Below are 25,877 nucleotides of genomic sequence, written 5' to 3'. Positions count from 1 at the left end.
TAACTGTCAAATTTTGCTTAAAATTTTATCTATTGAGATGTCACAAGCATCCACTCACCGTGAACCTCCACCTCTCTCTCACACTCTCTCACTCTTATTTTGTAGTACAATGCAAACCACTCTTCCTCAACACCTCCTCCTTTTCTTTCGATCTCAACACTCCTCGAGATCCTTACGATTTACCCTACTCTAATTCTCCTAGACCAAAACATCTCTAATAAAGGACTAAATTAATTATGTTTCATCAAAATATTAAAGATATTAGTAGCAAAAATATTAAAGATAATTTTCTTTTAATTAATTTAAGTATTGTGTTTTTAAACTATTTTTCACTCTATCTATATGTTAGATAAAATTAATTTTTCTTGTGATCTCATTTAATTAATTTATATAGTATATCATTTGTCAACATATTGAATTTAAATAATGCTTAATTTTATTTAATAATTTTTTGATTTGTTTCATACTTCCAATTAACATGTTTTGAATATGTACTTTAACTACATTTTATAATTTTTATATTTTTAAAATAATTTTTTGCAGTAAAACTGAAATAAATTTATAAAAAATTTTAATTTTAAAAATAAATTACAAAAATTAAAAATAAAATTAAATTGAAAAATAATAAATTCTCACTACAGGATTAGTTACATTCTTTTTTCTCTAGAAAAAAGCCTCTTAAATATACTATTATTTAAGATACTTCTTAAATATATTATGTTTAAAAATTATAACTCATAATTTTACGATAGATAAAGTTAAATTGTGAAAAAAAATCAATGGATATTACATATTTAATTTTTAATTTAGTTAATTTGATAAATTAAAAATATTAAATATTTTTATCTTTATTTAATTAAATTAAATTAATTAGAAAAAATTTTAAATGTAAGAAATAAATTAAAATATCTAAAATTCAAATTAATTTAATTAAAAACTAATTAAGGAATGACAAAAGGTAATTAAAATAATAATAATAATAAGAACATTACCACGTAATCAATTAACTTAAAATTCAAAATATTCTATGTTTGCATCACTTCCTACTCTAATATACTGGCATGGTGGGGTAGTAGAGTTAAAATTTTACCATTTCGAATGAAATATCTTTTTCTTTTAATCATCACACTTAACTTTATTTAAAATTCATGAAAGTGTAATAATTTTATAAAAAATGCATATTGTTGATAATTATGTGTAATAATCCTTTTTTAGTTATTTAATAACTTATTTTTTTATTAACTTTTTAATTAATACTTATAATCTGGTAGATTATGAAATCATATAGATTTAATTCTAAAATATTTTTAAACAATTATTCTATCAATGCAAAAGTAAAAAAAAAAAGATAAAAAAAAATTTCTTAGGATATGTTTGATTTCTCTTTTAAAAAAAAATTTATATATTTTTTTAAATATAGTATAAATTATACTCTTAATATCGAATTCTCACTATCGTGTTATAAGCTTTGTGAAAAGTACGCAAACTTTTTTTAAATTTGAAGCAACCTCTTTATATACATCATTAAATACCACTTCTAGTTAATAGTTAAAAAAAAGTTTAAAAATGATATAGATGAAATGTAGAAGCATGTAAAGGTTAATATAAATTATTAATCATTATTTTTGTTAATTTTACTATAACAAATTATCTTTTATGTTGCCTAATTATGTAACAAATTACTTTAGATATTTGAATCAAATCTTTCTTACTAGTATTTTTTCTATAAAATGCTGAACACTTTTATTTAGTTCTTAAGTTTCATACGAAGCTAATTTTGCACTTAGTAGTTGCTCATCTTGAAATAACTCTATTTTTTTTTTCTTTTGGAATAAAAGCTTGAAGAGACTATTCTATATAAAAAAAAAAACTTAGTTATCAAGTATGGGAAGGTCTTATAAGAAAAGAATATTTAGAAGATATTTTTATATTATATTTGTTTAGAAGCAAGTGAAAAATGTTGCTCTTATAGACTTGACATGGGGACATGGCTTTTGATGATTGAGAGAAAATCAAAATAAATTTGAGTGTTATGTTTTTTTGTTTTTTCTCTTCTTCTATTTTAGTTTTGTTTTATTGCCAAAACTAAAATTTAGTAAAATTTTGTAATAAAGTTTGCGCATGTTTAAAGAAAGACAATATACAAGAGATTGTTTGATGGATTATACGGTTCAAAAGAATTACTTCTTTGAAAAATTAAACTTTATTATTTTTATTTATTTTGGTTAATAGATTTCATAGTAACTAAAATTGTAAATCAGTGTAAATGATAAAGACTAAATTTATATTTTAATCAAAAATTAAGTATTGCATATAAAAATTATTAATTAATAATATAAATATTTACCATTTTAAAATTTATAAAAGATTAAAGTATAAATTTAGTTTTCTTTTGTTAATAAATAAGGCTTAACAACTCAAAAACAACAAACCAGATAGTCAATTTAGGATATCAACTACTTACAGTATCCAATATTAAAAAAGATACTAAAGAAGAAGAAGCCTCATCAAAACAAAAGAAAGGTAACTCACACTCAACATCTAATTTAGTCAACCAATCAACACTTTGATTAGTTTTTTTCAAAACATAATTAAATGTTATAATTAAAGTCCTCATATAAGCAAAAGATTTTTAATTCGTCCTAAACATTTTAAATTTATTAACAGCATTAAATGAATTTGTCTTAAACATTTTAAATTTATTAACGGCATTAAATGAATGAGACCAATATATATAACATTTTATAAATATTAGAATTAAAATTTTAATTATAAAGACTAATTTATAAATCAGTGTAGATGATAAGGACTAAATCTGTATTTTAATCATAAATTAAGAAAATAGACTTATTTTAAAAATAAGTACCAAGGAAAACCTCACAAAATTTTAAGAAATCATAAATGTATATTTTTAAAAAAGTAAAAATATTAATTTTTAAGGACTAAGTTTAAACAACTAAATATAATAAAATATTATTAAAAAATATTTATTACATTTTTATTCTAACAAAATCTGTATTCTAACTATAAATTAAAAAAAAACTTGTTAAAAAAATGAAGTACTAAATAAAAAATTAAAAAAATTTAAATACTAAAAGTTTAAATCTTTAAACAAACTTATATATAAAGTAGTTTCATATTAAGATAGTAATTAATTGTTTTTTGGTTATAAAGATAGTTTCTTTGTTATAGAATTTTTTAAAATATTCAAGAATAATTGATATATAATAAAAGTTATAATAAAAGTATTAAACTTGATATTTTTATTCATTTATTTGAAAGGGTAATAAAAGATAAAAATATAAAATAGAAAGATGTTAAGTTGAGCCCTTAGACTAAATTTAAAAAACTAATTATGATAAACTTTTATTAAAAGGAGAGTATTTTTATAATTTTAATATAAAGAATGAAGTCTTTTTTAATTAAACAAAATTATGTTTAAATCCTTAAACTCAATTCTAATAAAATTATATAAAATAAATTAATTTTTTATTAATAAAAAATTAAATGTGTTTTAAAGATAAAATCAAATTATAATACAAGTTAATTATCATTAACAAATTAGTTTTTAAAGTTAAAATTTTATATTTTAATTTTTATAATTTTAATTTACTTTTTGTTCTATCAACATAACTGTGTGTGCTTTCTTTCTCTTCTACATGTGTTTTACTGATCCAATTAAATTTATATCTTTATTATTATTTGGATTTTAAAAAATATATAAAATAACTTTACTATTAATAAAATTATGACCAAAAAATTTACATAAAAGGCAGTGATAATAAATACGAGTATGCCATCAGTTACAGTTCAAATTATATTATATTATTTTAAACATTAGATTATTATTATCAGTATATAATTTGAATTTCTAATACATTGTTTAGTTGAATAGTAAATAAAGGTAAAAAATTATTTTTCCTCCCCTTTGAAATAAGATAGAAACTACGGGATAAAATGAGTAATTTGTTTTTTACTTTTACTTTTTGTTTTAATTTGGTCTTCCAATTATTTTCTTTTACTAACTTTGAAATGTAAATAACTTACTACATCGATTAAAAAAAGAGGTGGAAGAAGAAAAAATAAAAAGGAGAAAAAAAAAGAAAATAATGATAACTACAAAATTAAAAGGAAAAGTAAAATAGTAATTAATAAAATTAAATATAATTAAAAACCTATTTAGTCAATATTTAAAAGTTAAAAAAATAAAATAAAAGGTTAAAGAATTAAACCAGATAAAAATAAAGTTAAAAATTAAAATATTTAACTTTGTCAATAATAGAGAAAAAAATATTTTTTGTGTGTGAATTTCACATTAAAATTTTCTCTCCGTAATGACAAAAATAGTGAAAGCGGGATACAGAACAAAATATATTTTTCTCCCTATAAACAAATAATAGTTACTTCTATCATTAGATATCATTTTACTTTGTACTGCTTTATTTTTCCAACACTTTTTTTTTTCTAAATAACTAAAAGGTTAAATATATTTTTAATTTTTGAAAATATGAATTTTATTTTAATATACAAAATATTCATTCTAAATTCTTAAAAATTAAAAATTAGTGTGCGTTTACTCCCTAGTAAAAGAATACAATAAAACCATATTATTTTTAAATCAAATAAGAAATAATTTTATCTTGATTTACACATCTCTTTATTTACTTTTTTTATTTTTTTCTTTATTTTGTGTCTTTCTCAAACCAAAAATAAGTATATTAATAGACCTTTTTAATAGACATAATAGATATTTATTAATATAATATTTATTAGATTAATTGTATTTTTGTCTCTCTAGCTTAGATAATGTGTAATTTCGGTTCTTCATTATTTTTAGTCAACTAAGTCTCTTCATTCTTAAAAGTCAATAAATTTAGCTTTTCATTGATTTTTCTCCCCCATAAATTTTAAATTATCATTTTCTACCTAAAATATTTACCAATTAAATAAATTAAACTGTGGTCCACTAAAAACTAATCAATCAAAATATTAAAATTTATCCAAAATAAAAAATTTCAAAATTTTCTCTATTCAAATCTTAATTTCACATCTTATAAAACTATTTAAATTTTATAAAATTTTACTAAACTATTAAATGTATTTTGTCTAATAATTTTATTACAAACCCTCTAAAATTTTACATAGAAAATCAAATTTAGAGAATTCTAAATAGAAAAAATCAACAGAAGAACCACGTTGCATAATTTCAAAGAAACTTAATTAATTTAAAAAAATCTAAAAAATTGAAACCGCAGATAATCTAATACTTTTATAATAAAAAAATAATAACCTTATTTTTCAATTTAATAAATTAACGCAATAAATTCTTATCTAAAATTTATTTAAACACAATAATACTCATACAACATACAAAGAAGTTTACTAGTTATTAGAAAACAATTATATTGATTATTTCTGATTTCTTATAACCCACTGTTATTAATTTTTGGGCGCAGGAAAAACTGCTTAGCGTTAGCATCAGGAAAGGGCGAAAAAAAGCGTGTGAGAAACAAAAAGAAAAGAAGTAGAGAAGCAGAAACTCCAAATCCGACATGTTCTAAAGTCTTCTCTGCTTATATGCAACGGGCACAGCTTTAGTAGCCACTGCGCAACACAACCGCATCCTGAAAACGATTTTCACAACGCCGATCGACCCGTCACAAATCGGATCCAAACGAAGATGAATATTTTCAGGTTAGCTGGGGACATGACCCATTTGGCCAGCGTCCTCGTTCTCCTCCTCAAGATCCACACCATCAAATCTTGCGCCGGTACCCTTTCCTCTCTCTTTCTTTCCTTCAGATTTGTATTGCAAATTTCCAATGCTGGTGTTTCTCTCTGTTCGGCTTTGGGGTTTCAATTTTAGAGGATTTGATGTCAAACTATAAGATAGAATTTTTATTTTTATTTTTGGTAATGTTGGGATTGTTGTTGTATGGTGTATTTCTGGTAGATAGGTGCTATAGGTTTCAATTTATGTTCGATTCCGTGAATTTTCTTTTTTATGATAATATCTTTCTGTACAACGTAGAGAACTGTTATACATATTGTATTATTATTGAGGAATCATCTTGCATCTTGAGTCTTGACCCCGTTCTTTTGAACCAAGTTAAAGGTTCGGAGGGTATGCATTTTGCTTTCTTATGAAACAGATACAACCTATCATTTCTAAATTTTGAAGAAACGAGTTGGTGTTTGCCGTGAATATTGTGTCTAACAAGTGCCACCTATCAACAAAGAGCAATATGAAGTTTTACATTAGTCTCAAAAGTACGATTCTAAAACTTATGGTGTCTTTCGGAAATAGGGTGTGTTAAAATTAGTCAGACTAATCTTTTTGCTGTGTCTATTTCTCTATGTGCAAGAAATGGCAAGTTCCAAATAAGTGTTGGTAGAATTTGTATAGTGAGAACACTATATAGGCGTAAGAATGTGGTTGTAGTTGTAGACAAATGAAGAATAAGTCTGACGCAAGTGATGCTGGACAAAGGTGTATGTTGGTCTGCTTCTTAAATTTTGTAGTGCTTTTACTGTAACTCAACTGCTGTTTGTGTTTCTGTTGTGCTAAAGTACTATCGGTAGCCTATACTGAAGCCTGACATGTAATTGTAAAAGAAACCCTTTATCCTGCATCAACATGTATATGTTTTTCCTTCCTATGTATGTGTTTCTTTCTGGTAAAGAAAGAACATAGACTATTTAATTCATTACCAGATGAAGAAAAAGAGGATAAAAGCGATGAACAAAAAATTTATTCATTAAAGCTGTATACACCTACTTAAGCGAGGCTTTTCATTTTCATATTGATTGAATGTGTTTTAGTCTGACTTTTTAATATTTATTTGGGTATGTTTTTGTTGTTATGATTTGAATTTTATATAAAGAATCATATAAAATCTTGATTTGAATCATTGCACCTTGTTTTACCTTTTATTTATTTATCTGGATGAGCTTCAATAAACAATAAACAGTTATGAAAGTTATAATTGTAAACCACAATCAAATCTATGGAAGCATTGGTTTGTACATCTCTCTTGGTTTAGACTTTAGGAATCACTTTTCTCACTATCTTTTCTAGAGAATACATATTTCTGACTGACTTTGGATGCATCTTATTTATTTTGCAGGTGTCTCATTGAAGACTCAAGAACTATACTCAATTGTTTTTGCTTCTCGCTACTTAGATATCTTCACTTCTTATATCTCTCTCTATAATACCATTATGAAGTTGATATTCTTGGGAAGCTCATTTTGTATTGTGTGGTACATGAGATACCATAAAGTTGTTCGTAGATCATATGACAAAGATCAGGATACCTTTCGGCATTATTTTCTCATATTGCCCTGCTTACTATTGGCCCTACTTATCAATGAAAAATTCACATTTAGGGAGGTTAGTATGCGGCTGCTGTTATGTGTTGTCTATACTATAATATCTGTCATGTAACTACTTTGTGCCCTTTTGACTGTTATCAAGAGCTGAGTATGCATTACTTTAACTTACGCTTATTTTCTCAAAAATATATTTATTCATGGAATAGGTGATGTGGACATTTTCCCTGTATTTGGAAGCTGTTGCTATACTTCCTCAACTAGTACTTTTACAGAGAACTAGAAATATTGACAATTTGACTGGACAATATGTCTTTCTTCTTGGGTAAGATACTGTCCAACTATCTATTTCTGAATATTTTTACATATTTCCATGATTCTTGTGGTTCTTGTTATTACATTTGCATTGGAAATGAAATTATTGCTGTTACATTCCAAAGGCATTTATATTATTTGTGTTGATATCTATTCCATCAGAGAATGAGCTTAGTAGTGGTTTGGTGCAAGATGAAGATAGGAGTTGCTACTTTAATACATATCAAGTTCACTGAAGTCAGTAATTCTGTTTAAATATTCAAACAGTGAAAACCATAGCTTTTCATCTGATTATGGTACAGTTTCCAAAACGGTTCATCGTCAAACTCACCTAAATAGGGTGAGTTTGCAGTAGTGTGCATGGGCCAGCTGTCCGTTGGCTTCATTAGAAAAGCTCATTGAATTTGTCCTTCTACTATGATCATGAATTGAAATTTTTTATATGTGGGAGACCTAAGTCCTAAGTTCTTAGTTTTCTTCATCTTTCCTCCCCTTTTCTGAACTGACTCCAACTTTTATTGCCAGTTTGTATGACGTCAAAATACAGATCCCCCTTTTATTCATTTTAGCCCCTAAAATCATGTTCAGGTATATTTAGATGGGAACACTAGCCTTAATTTGCCTAGGTTACATGAACTGTTCAACACCCTAAGTGTGATCTCATGAAACAGTGATCCTATTTCTCTTTTCCTATTTAGATTTCCACAATTGATGGGCATAAGAGTGCAACATAGGAGAGAATTTGGCTATCAATTAAATTAAGTCTCTGAATTATTAAATTCAATTGTTATACAAGCTTGTAGTGTGCATTCTACTTTATTCTGTCTAAGAAGTTAGTTAAGAACTCCATTCAAAATGGCTTTTGTTACTGTCAACTGTTTGAGGGCTATATGAATCAGGTTCCATGAATCTTTTTCCATTTGTTTCAGGTGTTCATTTAATTTGGATATAACTTCCCAGTGATTTGCTCGTGATGTGATATATGTGCATTTGAATAAATTCTTATGAATCTTGTTCAACTTAAACTCATTTGCAATTTTTTTAAGTCCATGATATCATAAAATTATTGTTGTAATATTATTTTGCCTGGCTAAATGCAGTGCATACAGAGCACTATACATTCTCAACTGGATCTATCGCTACTTTACTGAGCCCCACTTTGTCCACTGGATAAGTATGATTCTCTCTGATTTTGTTTTATGGTTATTATTGTTTTCTGCTTTTACACTTATTATAAGTATCAAGTAACTATACCTTCTGCGTATTAGTCACTACCATATGTCTTATGGTTTTGCACCTTTTCATTGCATATTCTAAGTTTCATATTATTTGGAATTCTTGAAACTCATGAAGCATTATAGCATTGTGCTACAATGTTCCTTATAATTCATATAACCGTTTTGTGCAAGCTCTTTAAAATATTCACAAATCTATCTATTATTCACTGCGTAGAATCCATTACTGAAGAAGTTTTACTTTGTTCATTTCTATATAGAAACAAATATTTCCTTTATTCATATATATGTGGTATTATATTATAATAATGTTTATGAAGTGAGTTTCTATTGCTACATATCTTTGAAATGTCTATATGATGTATCCCATGTTTGCTTCTAATATTCAAGTGGCAAATGTTTACGAGCGTTAAATAAGTTAAACATTGATATTTCTTTTTCATCAACTAGGTATGGACAATAATTTGGCATCCAATTATCATGTGGAGTACCTGCTACCATTTAGCTGGTACTCACAGGCTAATATATTCTTGCTGACCGAATACCAATCAACACAAGTTTAGGATAAGTTTATTATTTCTTTTAAAAGAAAAAGAAATTGAAGATTAGCTTATTGATAAGAAAAAAAGTTAATGTTTTTCTGTTTATTTTCCCCTTGTTTAAAAATAGTGATTTCTCTTTAGATGGCACAACTGTTCAACATTCATCACAAATAACCTTTTGCCTAGAAATTAAACCTGTAAACATGATGGTAGCCATGGATCTAGGCCTCTCTGTCTACCATGTCTTGTTGCAACATAAGACATGAGGAAAACATTGACCTGATAACCCCTATTCACCCAAACCAAGAAACAATCGTCTCCCTCCCGCCGCTTCTGTATTCTGAAAATTTCATCCTGATTCCCTTTGATATGTTCTTTTGCAGCATGGATTTCTGGTCTTGTTCAAACACTGCTCTATGCCGATTTCTTTTATTACTATTTCCAAAGGTAAATTGACCAGCTTTTCAGTTCTGTTTTATTTATGCTAATAATCCTTGTTCCATTGGAGTTTTAATCGTTAAAAATTGTGCTGTGCAGCTGGAAGAACAACCAAAAGCTTCATTTGCCAGCATGAGCGTATTCTTCTCAGTTATTAAAAAACAGATTCTATATGGACAGTTAACCGTGAGCAGAGAGGATCCACAAATTTGTCTGGACACAGTGGTTTCTGATTTACCATCCCTATTTGTTCGTTATTGCCACCTCAAATATTTCTGTACTAATTACTAGGAAGATTATAAACAAAATGCATCAAATTGTTTACAACTGTAATCTTGCAATTTTAACTTTAAAAAGTATTGAGATCCAGATTGTGACACAATGCTTATTTGGATCCTTTCCTCTTCCTTGTCTCTATCTAACTTGGGTAAGGTCTTAACAAAGATCTTGTATGGCCTTGTCACTTTGCTTTCATGGTAAAGATAGTAGGTAATTGTGGTGGAGGATTCTAAACGGGTGTTAACTTGTGCGTGAATAATTATTTGAAATAATTTGAGAATTTAGCCCCAAACATCATTCTCTAGTGACATGCAAGTCTTGATTTGATTGGTCATTTAGCTAGGAACATTAGAATCAACAAAAGATTAAATATTTTTGTCCTTGACTATATAAATTTTTTATTTTAGTCTTTAATTTTTTAAAAATTACTAAATTGAGTCATTTTTCCTTTATTTTTTTTATCATCATTAAAAGTATGAAAAGGCAATGTCATTTTATGAAGTTAGAATTAAAGTTATTTTTTTTGTAAAATTTAAACGATCAACACTTCTAATTTAAGAAATTAAAATAGGCATTTATTTGTATGATAATTTTAAATTTTGGCACAAGTCAACCAAAATAATGAAAGTAACGGAAGCAAACCGCAAAAGCCAGAGGATAGTATTCGCGGAGTATATAGTATACTATCACTTCATAATATACTTAGGAGCATAAATACAATTATTTTAACCTCAGGGAATGATAGAACTAGCCTAAAGGAACAACTTTTTCAAAGTTAGATGATACAACACTTTCTTTGGGACAAGCATGTAAAGGAAGTGGCAGCTAAGTTTTAACTCTAGCGACACACGGGCGAAGTGTATCGGAGTAGGAAGTAATGTGAACATAGGATTCATATCTATGTTCACAAATTTTATGTATTTTCATGTACTTTTCACTAGTCAAATAATAACCATAGACATACTTTTGTGTAGCAAAAACTAAAAGATTATCGTTTAAAACAACAAAACTCATGATATCGGAATCCTTCTCAGTCAATCCCATTGCTTTTACTCTCACTTTCAAAATCCTTTTCCACTTGCTTAATTCATAATTTGTCGAAATCCATATAGTGAACACACGTTTTTTCAATCTTACTAGACAAATGGACTGACATGAACTAGTGACTTTGTCCCATTTAAAAATTTTCATATCACAAGTATGGTCATGAGAACCCTTTCTTGCTTCTTTGGGCAACCTCAACATCTTTGAATTTCCATTCTCAAAATTATATGACATAATATATGGCCTAAAATAATTGCTTTTTCTTGTAAAGTAAGGAAAACAATCTGAGATGAAGTAGATGACTCCATTATGATACACAGGCATGTCAAATCTCAGGTTTCTTCCTCCACTAAAAATATTTTGTTCCATTGCTTTCCACACTCCTTTCTTGGATAAGTAAACATTGCAATTCAAATTTGACCAATCTTCTGTGTAAAAAAGAAACACCATCCAATCATTTGAGTCACATTCAAAATCAATAAAATCACCATTAGTGATAGGCTTGTGTAAACAATCAGGGGTAGGAATGGAAAACCAAGACTTTGTTGCTGGATTGCAAATAAATAATTTACTTTGATTTTGATCCATCATACAACAAAGAATCAAACCATTACTTGAACCTAGAATATTAGTTGACTTAGACAAAAAATATAGAACCTCATTAGAGAGCCCAGATGATAGTTCCTCTCCAGGTAGAGGGTGTAACTCAATTTGTCCATTGTGACTTTGACCTTTGTATGGTTGAATGAAGAAACATGTGTCATCTCTTAATAAGGCATTTTGTGCTTGTTTTAATCTAAAATACGTTTCGTTTGGAAACTTTGTGAATAACTTGCCGGCCAACATAAACTTGTAAATAGCTTTTGCTGGTAACCAAGAGAATATTTCAAACAATGCATCTTGGGACACTGTCATTATCACAAAAGGTTTGGAAGTAAAAGAATATTTCAAGAGAAAAAAAAAAGATGCGCGGGATATCATATTTATAAGTAGCAGTAAGACATAATCTAATTTGAGAACTAAATATCTTTAAGAAAATATTTTTTCAAAATTTAAATTATAAAATCGTATCTATATCCAATTTAAAACTAAATATCTCTAAGAAAATATTTTTTAAAATTTAAATTATAGTTCGTATTTATCTTCGAGTAGTTGTTATAACAAAAAGATATATCAATTTGAACTTGTATGTAACAGTTTTAATCTAAACCTGGACTAATTGATTTTTTCCTGGCTATAAAGATTTAACCATCGGGAGTAACCTGTGTGAAATCGTAAACACTTTCTCACCTAATGCATTTTTTTTTTCTAAAGTTTTTTTAATGATAAATAGTATCTTAATTTTGTCGTAAATTTTGGCACATTTTATAATAATTAAGCAAATAATTTGTGTGAGACAGTGGTTGACACAATGCTTATTTGGATCCTTTCCTCTTCTTTGTCTCTATCTAACTTGGGTAAGGTGTTAACAAAGATCTTGCATGGTCTTTTCACTTTGCTTTCATGGTAAAGATAGGTAATTGTTGGGGAGGATCTACACGGATGCTAACTTATGTGTGAATAATTATTTGAAATTATTTGAGAATTTAGCCCAAACATTATTCTCTAGTGACACACACATCTTGATTTGACTGGTCATTCAAATATTTATTTTAATCCTCGATTTAATAATTTTTTATTTTAGTCTTTAATTTTTTAAAAGTTACTCAATTTAGTCAAATTTTTTACTTTATTTTTTTATCCTTGTTAAAAAGATGAAAAGGAAATGTTATTTTATAAAGTTAGAATTAAAGTACTTTTTTTTTATAAAAACTAAAATATGAACACTTCTAATGTAAGAAATTAAAATGGGTATTTATTCTTTAATAAAAAGTGACATTTAGTAATAATAAAACAGATATTAATATTTAGTTTAAACATCAGTTGCTAAATTAAGCAACTCTATCATTTTTTACATCAGTCGATGCATAATTCTTAAAATGCAACGATTTGTTTATTTAGAAAAAGAGGTTGAGTACCTTTCATCCAAGATTCATTGGAAAAATAATGAGTTTTCAAGGCATAAACCATGGATGGAGCTTAATTGTATTTTAATGGCAGTTTATCCCAACATGAGTTGTGATAGGATTGTGAAAGCTTAAAATTTTTTTTAAAAAAAATAAAAGAGTTACTACTAAAGTTTATTAAAGAAAATTTTAAATTTTTTTTTGAACATAATCTTTAAAATTAAAATGGATTCAAAAGTAATTTATGTATAAAAAAATTTATTAGCATCCAATAATATTGGTTTTAAAAAAATAGTTACCTTGAAGTAATTATGTAAATTTATTATAAATTTAAAAATATTTATTTAACCTTAAAATAAAACTTTTGCTATATATATATATATTTACTTTTTTATTTATATATTATAAATATTAATTAATATTAAAGAAAGGAGAAAAAATTACTTTAAAAATTATTTTAACTTGACAGATTTAGTTACCGCTTATACGTATTATTAGGTGTAATGAAAAATTTAAAGCCAGTTAGTTCTATACAAATATTGTGAAATTGGTTAATTAAAATTAAGTTTAGTAAAAGAAATTTTATTTTAAAATTAAAATTATTTTCATAAGATTATAACATTTAGGATACAAGTATATATATATTTACTAGAAAAATAATATCAAAGTTAAAAAAAATTACTCACCTATATTACAAATTGTTACAAAAAAAATATAATAGTTAAGGTAATATATTTGAATTTATAAAAAAATATTTAAATATATATTTTTTAATTTCAAATTTGATATTAAAAAAAGTTTAAGATAACATAAACTATTCATAAATCTCTTACGACTTATTTGTCAACTGAAATTGATGTAAATCGTATAGCAGTATTGTACAATATAGCATAATAAAAGTAGAGAAATAAATTTAAAAAATTAAATGTTTGGTTATTTAACTTATCAAAGTTAGAAACATGATTTATAAAGATCTAGTATAAAATTATTTGTATTCAATGATAGGAGAAATATTTAAAATGTATATTTAAATTAATTAGTACATATAATTATTTAATTAAAAGAAATTAAAATATTATTAAATAAGTTTGTAATACATGATACTTAAGATAATATTAGTATATAAAAGTACTAATGATTTAAAACGCGTTAAGGTATAAATTGTTATACAATAATATTATAAATTACTGTTTTAAAATAATTTTTAACATAATTCAACGAATCAAATACTAATTTGATAGTTAAAAGAAAGATATCTTAACAACTTCATTTTGATTAGTAAAAATATTTATTTAATTAATTAAAATTAAAATAAATTATATTTTTAATATACACTATTTAAGACTTTAGATAATGTAAGTACATGTACAACTTATTAATTTATAACACGTAGCAACAAAGAAACTACATATTAATGTTAAAAATTAATAAAAATATAATATTATTTATTTATTCAATATAAAATAAATTAAAAATTTAATTCACTCATCATCAACATTTTTAAATTATGTAATTTGTAATAAAAGATAATAATGATAAAGAACAAATAACATAAATAAATTATTAAAATTTAAACAACGAAATAACATAAAAATATAGTGAAAATAAATATAATATAATTGAGAAAATATAAATTTATATTATGTTTAAATCAATTTTAATCATATTTTCTTTTTCTTCTTATTATTATTATTACTTGAAAAGATTAAAATATAGAATTAAAAGAACTAAATTTAAGCATAAAAATAAAGAGTAAAATATAGACTAACATAAATAAAATAAAACATGAGATAAAAATAACATAAATAAAAAGAAGAACTTTCATTTTTTTTAGACACAAAAAATGTTGGACTAAAAAAATTTGGACAAAAATAAGATTAGGTTAAAACAAACAGAAAAAGGAGTTGGAATCAAACAAAAATATATAAAAAAAGGTTGAAACACGCAAAATATAAATATTTGGCTAGGATAAAAAAATCCCAAACAAAAAAATTGGGTTGAAACAAGCAAAAAAATAAATACTAGACTAGAACAAAAAAATATTTTGGTCCAAAAAAAAATTATATAAATGTTTCTAGAAAGAAAAAGAAATTACATATATATATATATATATATATATATATATATATATATATATATATATATATATATTTGGAGTTTTGGAGTCTTAGGACATAAAAGGTTTTTTCAAGAAGAAGAGCCATGGAAGGGTGGATGTAAAGTTGGTGGAGGTCATGGTTTGGATTGGTGGATGATAAATAGTGTGTGTGAGAGAAAGCAAAAATGAAGGATGGAAAGTGGAGAAGTGGTGTTGGGTAGGGTTGTCAAAATGTACTTAACTCAAGGAACTGACATGTTTAAGACATTAAATTTGGGTTGGTGGATGATAAATAGTGTGAGAGAGAAAGCAAAAATGAAGGATGGAAAGTGGAGAAGTGGTATTGAGTAGGGTTGTCAAAATGGGCTTAACTCAAGGAACTAAAATTTAGGTTGGTGGATGATAAATAGTGAGAGAGAGAAAGCAAAAATGAAGGATGGAAAGTGGAGAAGTGGTGTTGGGTAGGATTGTCAAAATAGGTTTAACTTGATGAATTGACCTGTTTAAGCCATTAAATTTGGTAGGCCGGGCTGAGTGGTTTGGATTTAATGACCCATTTAGCCTGCCATAATATGGGTCAATGGCGGGTCAGGTCCATTTTTTATTTTTAAAATTTAAAAATAATTATTTATTAATTAAATATTTTTTTATTAATATAAAAATATTTTAAAAATATTTTTCATTTTTTATTGTAATTTTTGGTGGACTGACCCATTAATTAAATGACCCATCAATTTTTTTATTTTATTTTTTTGGTTTTTGGCAGACTGGCTCGTTAGTCTGTCAGTCCACTCTTAAACAAACTGAACTAAAAAATTTAGTCTATTTTTTTAAATGAAGCATGCTCAGGCTAGCTTATTTTTAAACAGACTTTTGGTGGGTCGGGACATGCTGGCCCATTTTTCCATCCCTAGTGTTGGGGTTGATAGGTTGAAGAAGAAGAAGAAAGATGGAAATAAAAGAGTTTTAATGGTGGATTTGAGAGATTGAGGGTGATGGGTTGAGGTAGAGAAAGGAAGAAAACAAAGTGGAGAGGGAGAAAGTGGTGGAGGTGGCTAAAAAAAAAGGGCAAAGCGGCTTAGGTGAACTCCAATGGTGATGGATGGTAGCCAGGGCTGCTGATGACAGTGATTTGTGATTTTTAAATATTGTTCTTTTGTATATTTTTTATTATTTAGACATTCTGAGATTAATTTTATTGTATGCAACTTACATTTATGGTATGAATGTACTTGAATATGCATGAAAGACTTATTTGAAGTTCTTAAATATCTTCTCTTGCTTTCTTTACTTCTTCCTTCTTTTTTCTCTCTATATTCAAAATGTCCTCTATCAAAAAAATTTCATCCCTTCTTTGATGCTTCTCTCAATGGTTATCTACTTCTCTTTTATGTTGGTATGGTTTTTACTTTTAAATTTTTCATACAAGGTCAAAATTCTAAATTTTTCTTTCTTCATGTATTGAGCGAACATTGATTTATGAATTTAATTGTTTGCAATGTTTCATTTTCCATTCTTGAAGTTAAATATGTGTTTGTCCCTTCATTTAAAACTATTTCTTATTTTTTTGAAAATAAAATTATTTCCTTCTTTTTTGGTCAAACAAATTTAAATTTAAATATTAAAAAAATAAATATAAAAAATTTGAATAAAATTTAGTATTTATTATGTTCAAATACCTCTCACTATTTTGTATCAAATTAGAAAATAGCGTTGAAAACAACGGTAGTTATATTTCTATAATTGATTAAAACATAATTTTTGAAGCTATAAATATAAGTTTATTTATTAAAAAGATGAAATAATAAATATTACTTTACTTAAATATTCACATTTCTTTACATTTCATGTATAAATGTGTTAAAATAAATTATTATTTTCTTAATTTTATTTTTTTTAAAATAATATTTATCTAGAAAACAAAATTGTTGTATTAAAAAGAATGCATTTAAAAAAAAAAAAGAATGCATTTTTATCTTCAACATTTAAGAGGATGAGTATCTATCAAATCAAGAATACTTGTTTAAGTGTTTTAATTTTTATTATCAGTCTTTATTCAAATGTTGAGATAATAACATTTATTAAAGTTTGGTTAATTTTGAGATTATATAAAATTACATAATTTGAAGTTTTATAAACTTTGTTATACTTTTTTATACCTACCATTATTTTGATAGCACTGAGCCCGTAAAATTATTATGGGTACCCATTTGTTTTTCTAATTTTTTAAATGTATTTTTATAGATATTGAAAAAAAAACTATATTTTTATGGGCTTGAATTTAAGACCGTTGATCAGATGAGATTCATCATTGTTAACTATTGTTATTTTCTTCTTATCAAGATGTTAATTAAAGTAGATTTTTTTTAAAAAAATATTTTTAATCTAAACTATATTTTCTTTAAAAATTTTGTGAATAACTTAACAATCAACTTGAGTTGGTAAATAACTTTTATTGGTAATCAAAATAATATATCAAATGATTCGACACTATTATATTTATAAGTAATATATTCTAATTCAATTTAAAAATTAAATATCTTTAAAAAAAATATTTTTTCAAAATTTAAATTATAAAGCATATCTATACATAGTAACAAGTTATGATCTAATTTAAAAACTAAAAGTCTCTCAAAATTAAATTATAAATCATATCTACACGTAATAAGAAATTATGATCCAATTTAAAAATTAAGAGCTTATTTGTTTTCTCTTTTTAAATATAATTTTTAATTTTTAAAATTAAAAAATAGAAAAACTTACTTGTAAATGTAAGTTTTAAAAACTATTTTTAAAAATTAATTTTTATTTTTAATTTTTAAAACTGAAAGTAGAATTGCTATTTAGGTGTTTTTATTTTTATTTTTCTGTTTTTTTTCTTCTAAAACTAACAACAGTTTAACTAAAAATAATTTTAAAAACTAAATTATCAAACAAAATTTAGTTTATTTTATTTTTTAAAAACATTTTTATAAAATTGTTTTAAAATATAATTTTTAAAAATTAAAAATTAAAATTAAATCAAACAAACTTTAAATATCTTTAAGATTTTTTTAAAAAAAATTAAATTATAAATCATATTATACGTAATAGAATTTAAAAACTGAATAGCTCGGAAAAAAAATCTTTTCTATAATTTAAATTATATATATATATATATATATATATATATATATAAATTTGATTAGACATATTAATTTTTTTTGGCTATAAAGATTTAACCATTTAGAGCGGCATTAACAATTTTACAAAGAAAGTACAAGTCATGTTGCTATGCCAATTTTATCCAAATTTCTAATCCAAATAATAATATAAAAAAATTAAAATTCAGAATTTGAATAACAAAAATAATTATATTATATAAGAGGTTAAAACAGTGGATAAAAATTGATTTAAAAGAATTTTTTGAGAGTTACAATAGAGTCGATCAATAAATAAAAAATAAGTTAAAAAAATTTAAAAAATGATCAAAGATAATAAATAAATTTTGTAGGAGAGTGAATAAAATTATTTTAAAAAAATTGCTTGGCATTTATTAAAAAATAAAATATTTAAAAACTAGGAACACCAATTTAAAGTTTAAAAATAATATTAGTGACATTTTTTGAATTTTTTTTGTCAAAAGACATTTAATGAAGTTCAATATATATACATGTATATAATATTAAATAATAGATTAAATCTTATGACTTTTAAAAATAGAAATATAAATATTGATGAAAATTTTAAAAGTTTATATAATATAATAAATTTTTTTTTGATATATGTATATATGGGATAAAATCTTCTTATACTGATACAAGTTTAAAATTTTTTACATTTAATTTACAAAAAAATTTAAGTTTATATAAAAGAATTTTACAAATATAAACAGAAGTATCTAAAAAAATTTAAAGTTTATATGAAATAATGAAAAAATTTAAATAACGTATTTTATTTTCAAATTTTAGAATGAAATTAATAAAAATTGTGAATTAAAATAAAATTATTATAAAAAGAGAAAGTGCTTAATTCATAAATAATTTTCACTCAATTTTAATTTTTAAATTACATATAACTAACTATGAATGATAAGAGGTCACTCGATCTTCACTTCTTAAGTAAAGTTATCTTATTTATAATATATAGAGTTAATAAATTGAATTTTTTTATGAAATTATAAATTTGATTTATTAAAGTAATTTAATTTTATCTATGTTGAATTAATATTCAATGTATTTTTATTATAATATGATAAAAATAATAACTTTAATTTTGAGATAATGACACCTATTGATCCTGTGGGGTATATGTAAATATCTTTATTATCATAATACTTGATCTACATATCTTTAAATTGTGAAATTTTTTTTAACATAATAATATAAAAAAATCGTCATTGAGATACTATAAAATTTAATAATATAAAGTTATGCTAATTTTATACTTTTTTTTTATAACTACTAATATTTTGATAGCACTGAGTCAAGTAAAATTGTTATAGGCAACGATTTTTTTTTTTTATATTTAACTATTTTTTTATGGTTTTTGAAAAGAAAACTATATTTTCATGGGCTTAAACTTAATACCCTTATTAAATTAGAGAGTTATCATTAATTAATGTTATTATTTTTATTATATATATATATCAAAATGTTAAGTGACGTAAACTTTTTTGAAAGAATGTTATTATAGGATAATTAAAAAAAGAATTTATAGTTTCTAATTCTTACAAGTTATTTCTATTGATTGGAAAAATCAAGTCTCTTACAATAAATTATAATATTACTATAATTTTTTGTACTTTTAACAAAATGTAAAATATGTTATAAGTGATAATTACTTTGCTAATTCAATTCATGTATAAAAAAAATTATTCTTACATCAGAGTTTTTATTTTTTTAAATTTTAAATGAAAACATTTTTAAGAGTCATACTCTCTCTCATTGTATCGTATAACTTTTCTTACAAGCATTTATTTTTTTTAATTATATTATTTCTTTTAAATATAATTTCTTTAATTTACTTTTTAAATTTTAATATATCGTATCTAATTGAATTTTATTTAATTTTTATTTAAAAATAATTTAATATAATGTATTATAAAATTTAAATTAGTAACGAATTAGAAAATAAAAATGTTATGAAAAATCATTTATACAAAAGTAACATGGATTAACATAAATTGTTATCCATGGCGGAAATCTCCGAATCACCGACGAAACGGTTCAAATCACCCACCGTCGATGACAGAATCAGTCACCTCCCCGATGTCCTTCTCGTCCAAATCCTCTCACTTCTTCCCACCAAACAAGCCGTCGTCACCAGCATTCTCTCCAAGCGGTGGCGCCCTCTCTGGCCCACCGTCACCGTCTTTGACTTCGACGACGAGTCTCCGTCGGATCGGCCCGAATCGGACCGGAGAGACGACCTGAAAGCCCGCAACCTAGTTAGAGAATCAATCAATCCCTTGATATACGAATTCTATAATGAAGGATGATCATGAGAATCATGATATGAATTAGTCAATCCCATTGCTTTTACTCTCACTTTCAAAATCCTTTTTCACTTGCTTAATTCATAATTTGTCGAAACCCATATAGTGAACACACATTTTTTCAATCTTACTAGACAAATGGACTGACATGAATTAGTGACTTTGTTCCATTTAAAAATTCTCATATCACAAGTATGGTCATGAGAACCCTTTCTTACTTCTTTGGGTAACCTCAACATCCTTGAATTTCCATTCTCAAAATTATATGACATAATATATGGCCTAAAATAAATGCTTTTTCTTGTAAAGTAAGGAAAACAATCTGAGATGAAGTAGATGACTCTATTATGATACACAGGCATGTCAAATCTCAAGTTTCTTCCTCCACCAAAAATATTTTGTTTCATTGCTTTCCACACACCTTTCTTGGATAAGTAAACATTGCAATTCAAATTTGACCAATCTTCTGTGTAAAAAAGAAACACCATCCAATCATTTGAGTCACATTCAAAACCAATAAAATCACCATTAGTGATAGGCTTGTGTAAATGATCAGGGGTAGGAATGGAAAACCAAGACTTTGTTGCTGGATTGCAAATAAATAATTTACTTTGATTTTGATCCATCATGCAACAAAGAATCAAACCATTACTTGAACCTAGAATATTAGTTGACTTAGACAAAAAATATAGAACCTCATTAGAGAGCCCAGATGATAGTTCCTCTCCATGTAGAGGGTGTAACTCAATTTGTCCATTGTGACTTTGGCCTTTGTATGGTTGAACGAAGAAACATGTGTCATCTCTTAATAAGGCATTTTGTGCTTGCTTTAGTCTAAAATACGCTTCGTTTGGAAACTTTGTGAATAACTTGCCGGCCAACATAAACTTATAAATAGCTTTTGCTGGTAACCAAGAGAATATTTCAAACAATGCATCTTGGGACACTGTCATTGTCACAAAAGGTTTGGAAGTAAAAGAATATTTCGAGAGAAAAGAAAAGATGCATGGGATATCATATTTATAAGTAGCAGTAAGACATAATCTAATTTGAAAACTAAATATCTTTAAAAAAATATTTTTTCAAAATTTAAATTATAAAATCGTATCTATATCCAATTTAAAACTGAATATCTCTACAAAAATATTTTTCAAAATTTAAATTATAGTTCATATTTATCTTCGAGTAATTAGTTATAACATAAAGATATATCAATTTGAACTTGTATGTAACAGTTTTAATCTATACCCGGACTAATTGATTTTTTCATGGCTATAAAGAATTAACCATGGGAGTAACCTGTGTGAAATCGTAAACACTTTCTCACGTAATGCATTTTTGTTTTCCAATTTTTTTTAATGATAAATAGTATCCTAATTTTGTTGTAAATTTTGGCACATTTTATAATAATTAAGCAAATAATTTGTGTGAGACATAGTGGTTGACACAATGCTTATTTGGATCCTTTCCTCTTCCTTGTCTCTATCTAACTTGGGTAAGGTGTTAACAAAGATCTTGCATGGTCTTTTCACTTTACTTTCATGGTAAAGATAGGTAATTGTTGGGGAGGATCTAAATGGGTGCTAACTTGTGTGTGAATAATTATTTGAAATAATTTGAGAATTTAGCCCAAATATCATTCTCTAGTGACACGCACGTCTTGATTTAATTGTTCATTCAAATATTTATTTTAGTCCTCGACTTAATAATTTTTTTATTTTTTTCTTTAATTTTTTAAAGTTACTCAATTTAGTCAAAAGAAAAAGAAAAATTGCCATGGAAGGGTGGATGTAAGGTTGGTGGAAGTCATGGTTTGGGTTGGTGGAGGTCATGGTTTGGGTTGGTGGTTAATAAATAGTGTGTGAGAGATAAAGCAAAAATAAAGGATGGAAAGTGGAAAAGTGATGTTCGGTAAGATTGTAAAAATGAGCTTAAGTTGACGAACTGACCCATTTAATCCATTAAATTTGGTAGACTGGGTTGAGTGGTTTGGACCCAATGGCCCATTTAGCTTGCCATAATATGGGTCAATGGTGAGCCAGAGTAGGTTGACTCGTCAGGTCTATTTTTTATTTTTAAAATTTTAAAAATAATTATTTATTAATTAAATATTATTTTTTATTAATATAAAAAAAATTTTAAAATATTTTTTATTATTTATTGTAATTTTTTATTTTTTATTACTTTTTGGTGGACTGATCCATTAATTAAATGACCCATCGATTTTTTTATTTTATTTTATTGGTTTTTGGCAGGCTGACTCGTTAGCCTGTCAGCCCACTCTTAAACAAATTGGACTAAAAAACTAGTCTATTTTTAAATGGAGCGTACTCTGGCTAGCTCATTTTTAAATAGGTTGAAGAAGAAGAAGAAGAAGAAGAAGAAGAAGAAGGAGGAGGAGGAGGAGGAGGAGGAGGATGAAAGCAAAGTGGAGAAGGAGAAATTGGTAGAGGTGGCTAAAAAAAAGGGCAAAGTGGCTTAGGTGAAGTTCCAGTGGTGATGGATGCCTAGCTGCTGGTGGCAGTGATTTGTGATTTTTAATTTTTTTTTGTATATTTTTTTATTATTTAGACATTCTAAGATTAATTTTATTATATGAAACTTACATTTACAGTATGAACGTGCTTGAATATGCATGAAAATTTTATAAAATGCATGACAACTTATTTGAAGTTCTTAAATATCTTCTCTTACTTTCCTTTACTTCCTTCTTTTTTCTCTCTTTGTTCAAAATGCCCTCTATCAAAAAAATTTCATTCTTTCTTTAATGCTTCTCTCAATGGTTGTCTACTCCTCTTTTATGTTGGTATGATTTTTCCTTTTAGGATTTTTCATAAAAGGTCAAAATTCTAAAGTTTTTCTTCTTCATATATTGAGCGAACATTAATTTATGGATTTAATTGTTTGCAATGTTTCATTTTCTATTCTTGAAGTTAAATATGGGTTTGCCCCTTTATTTGAAACTATTTCCTATTTTTTTTGAAAATAAAATTATTTCCTTCCTTATTTGGTCAAACAAATTTAAATTCAAATGTTTAACAAATAAATATAAAAATTTTGAATAAAATTTAGTATTCATTATGTTGAAATACCTCTCACTATTTTGTGTCCAATTAGAAAATAGTGTTGAAAACAATGGTAGCTATATTTCTATAATTAATTAAAACATAATTTTTGAAACTATAAATATGTTTATTTATTAAAAAGATAAAATAATAAATATTACTTTACTTAAATATTCACATTTTTTTTATATTTCATGTGTTAAAATAAATTATTATTTTCTTAATTTTATTTTTTCAAGAATAATATTTATCTAGGAAACAAAATTGTTGTATTAAAAAGAATGCATCTTTATCTTCAACATTTAAGAGGATGAGTATCTATCAAATCAAGAATACTTGTTTAAGTGTTTTAATTTTTATTATCGGTCTTTATTCAAATGTTGAGATAATAACATTTATTAAAGTTTTGTTAATTTTGAGATAATATAAAATTACATAATTTGAAGTTTTATAAACTTTGTTATACTTTTTTATATCTACCATTATTTTGATATCACCGAGCCCGTAAAATTATTATGGGCACCCATTTGTTTTTCTAATTTTTTAAATGTATTTTTATAGATATTGAAAAAAAAAAAACTATATTTTTATGGGCTTGAATTTAAGACCGTTGATCAGATGAGATTCATCATTGTTAACTATTGTTATTTTCTTCTTATCAAGATGTTAATTAAAGTAGATTTTTTTAAAAAAAAATATTTTTAATCTAAACTATATTTTCTTTAAAAATTTTGTGAATAACTTACCAATCAACTTGAGTTGGTAAATAACTTTTATTGGTAATCAAAAGAATATATCAAATGATGCGACACTATTATATTTATAAGTAATATATTCTAATTCAATTTAAAAATTGAATATCATTAAAAAAATATATTTTTTCAAAATTTAAATTATAAAGCATATCTATACATAGTATCAAGTCAAGATCTAATTTAAAAACTAAAAGTATCTTCTTTTTTTTCAAAATTAAATTATAAATCATATCTATACATAATAGAAAATTATTATGCAATTTAAAAATTAAGAGCTTGTTTGGTTTTTTATAAATAGAATTTTTAATTTTTAAAATAAAAAAATGTTTGTAAATATAAGTTTTAAAAACTAATTTTAAAAATTAATTTTTATTTTTAGTTTTTAAAACTGAAAATAGAATTGCTATTTAGGTGTTTTTATTTTTATTTTTCTGTTTTTCTTTCTAAAACTAACAAAAGTCTAACTAAAAATAATTTTAAAAAATAAATTATCAAACAAATTTTATTTTATTTATCTAAAAACAGTTTTATAAAATTGTTTTAAAATATAATTTTTAAAAATTAAAAATTAAAATTAAATCAAATAAACTTTAAATATCTTTAAGATTTTTAAAAAAAAAATAAATTATAAATCATATTTATACGTAATAGAATTTAAAAACTGAATAGCTCTGAAAAAACCTTTTTTAAAATTTAAGTTATATTTCATATCTATGTTCAAGTAGTTAATTATATATATATATAAACTTGATTAGACTAATTAATTTTTTTTGGCTATAAAGATTTAACCATTTAGAGCGGCATTAACAATTTTACAAAGAAAGTACAAGTCATGTTGCTATGCCAATTTTATCCGAATTTCTAATCCAAATAATGATATAATAAAATTAAAATTCAGAATTTGAATAACAAAAATGATTATATTCTATTGGAGGTTTAAACAGTGGATAAAAATTGATTTAACAGAATTTTTTTGTGAGTTACAGTAGAGTCGGTCAATACATAAAAAATAAGTTAAAAAAATTTAAAAAATGGTCAGAGATAATAAATAAATTTTTTAGAGAGTGAATAAAATTATTTTAAAAAAATGATTGGCAGTTATTAAAAAATAAAATATTTAAAACTATGAACACCAATTTAAATTTTAAAAATAATATTAGTGACATTTTTTGAATTTTTTTTGTCAAAAGACATTTAATGAAGTTCAATATATATACATATATATAATATTAAATAATAGATTAAATCTTATGACTTTTAAAAATAGAAATATAAATATTGATGAAAATTTT

At 24.7% G+C, this 25,877-nt stretch overlaps 1 protein-coding gene across 1 annotated transcript; it reads left to right on the top strand.

Moving 5' to 3' along the window:
* Positions 1–5,432: 5,432 nt before the first annotated feature.
* LOC113862688 (ER lumen protein-retaining receptor) lies at positions 5,433–10,240 on the top strand. The gene is made up of 6 exons (XM_027495815.1): positions 5,433–5,771; positions 7,128–7,393; positions 7,542–7,657; positions 8,748–8,821; positions 9,808–9,871; positions 9,962–10,240. The coding sequence occupies exons 1-6, from the start codon at positions 5,681–5,683 to the stop codon at positions 9,996–9,998; spliced, it is 648 nt and encodes a 215-aa protein (XP_027351616.1). The 5' UTR covers positions 5,433–5,680; the 3' UTR covers positions 9,999–10,240.
* The last annotated feature ends 15,637 nt before the right edge of the window (positions 10,241–25,877 follow it).

The sequence above is a fragment of the Abrus precatorius genome, unplaced genomic scaffold (genome assembly GCF_003935025.1).
Source record: "Abrus precatorius isolate BTA unplaced genomic scaffold, Abrus_2018 Scaffold3, whole genome shotgun sequence".
NCBI classification, from domain to species: Eukaryota; Viridiplantae; Streptophyta; class Magnoliopsida; order Fabales; family Fabaceae; genus Abrus; species Abrus precatorius.
Note: the sequence above shows the minus strand (reverse complement) of the source record. Positions and strands in the feature narration are given on the sequence as shown.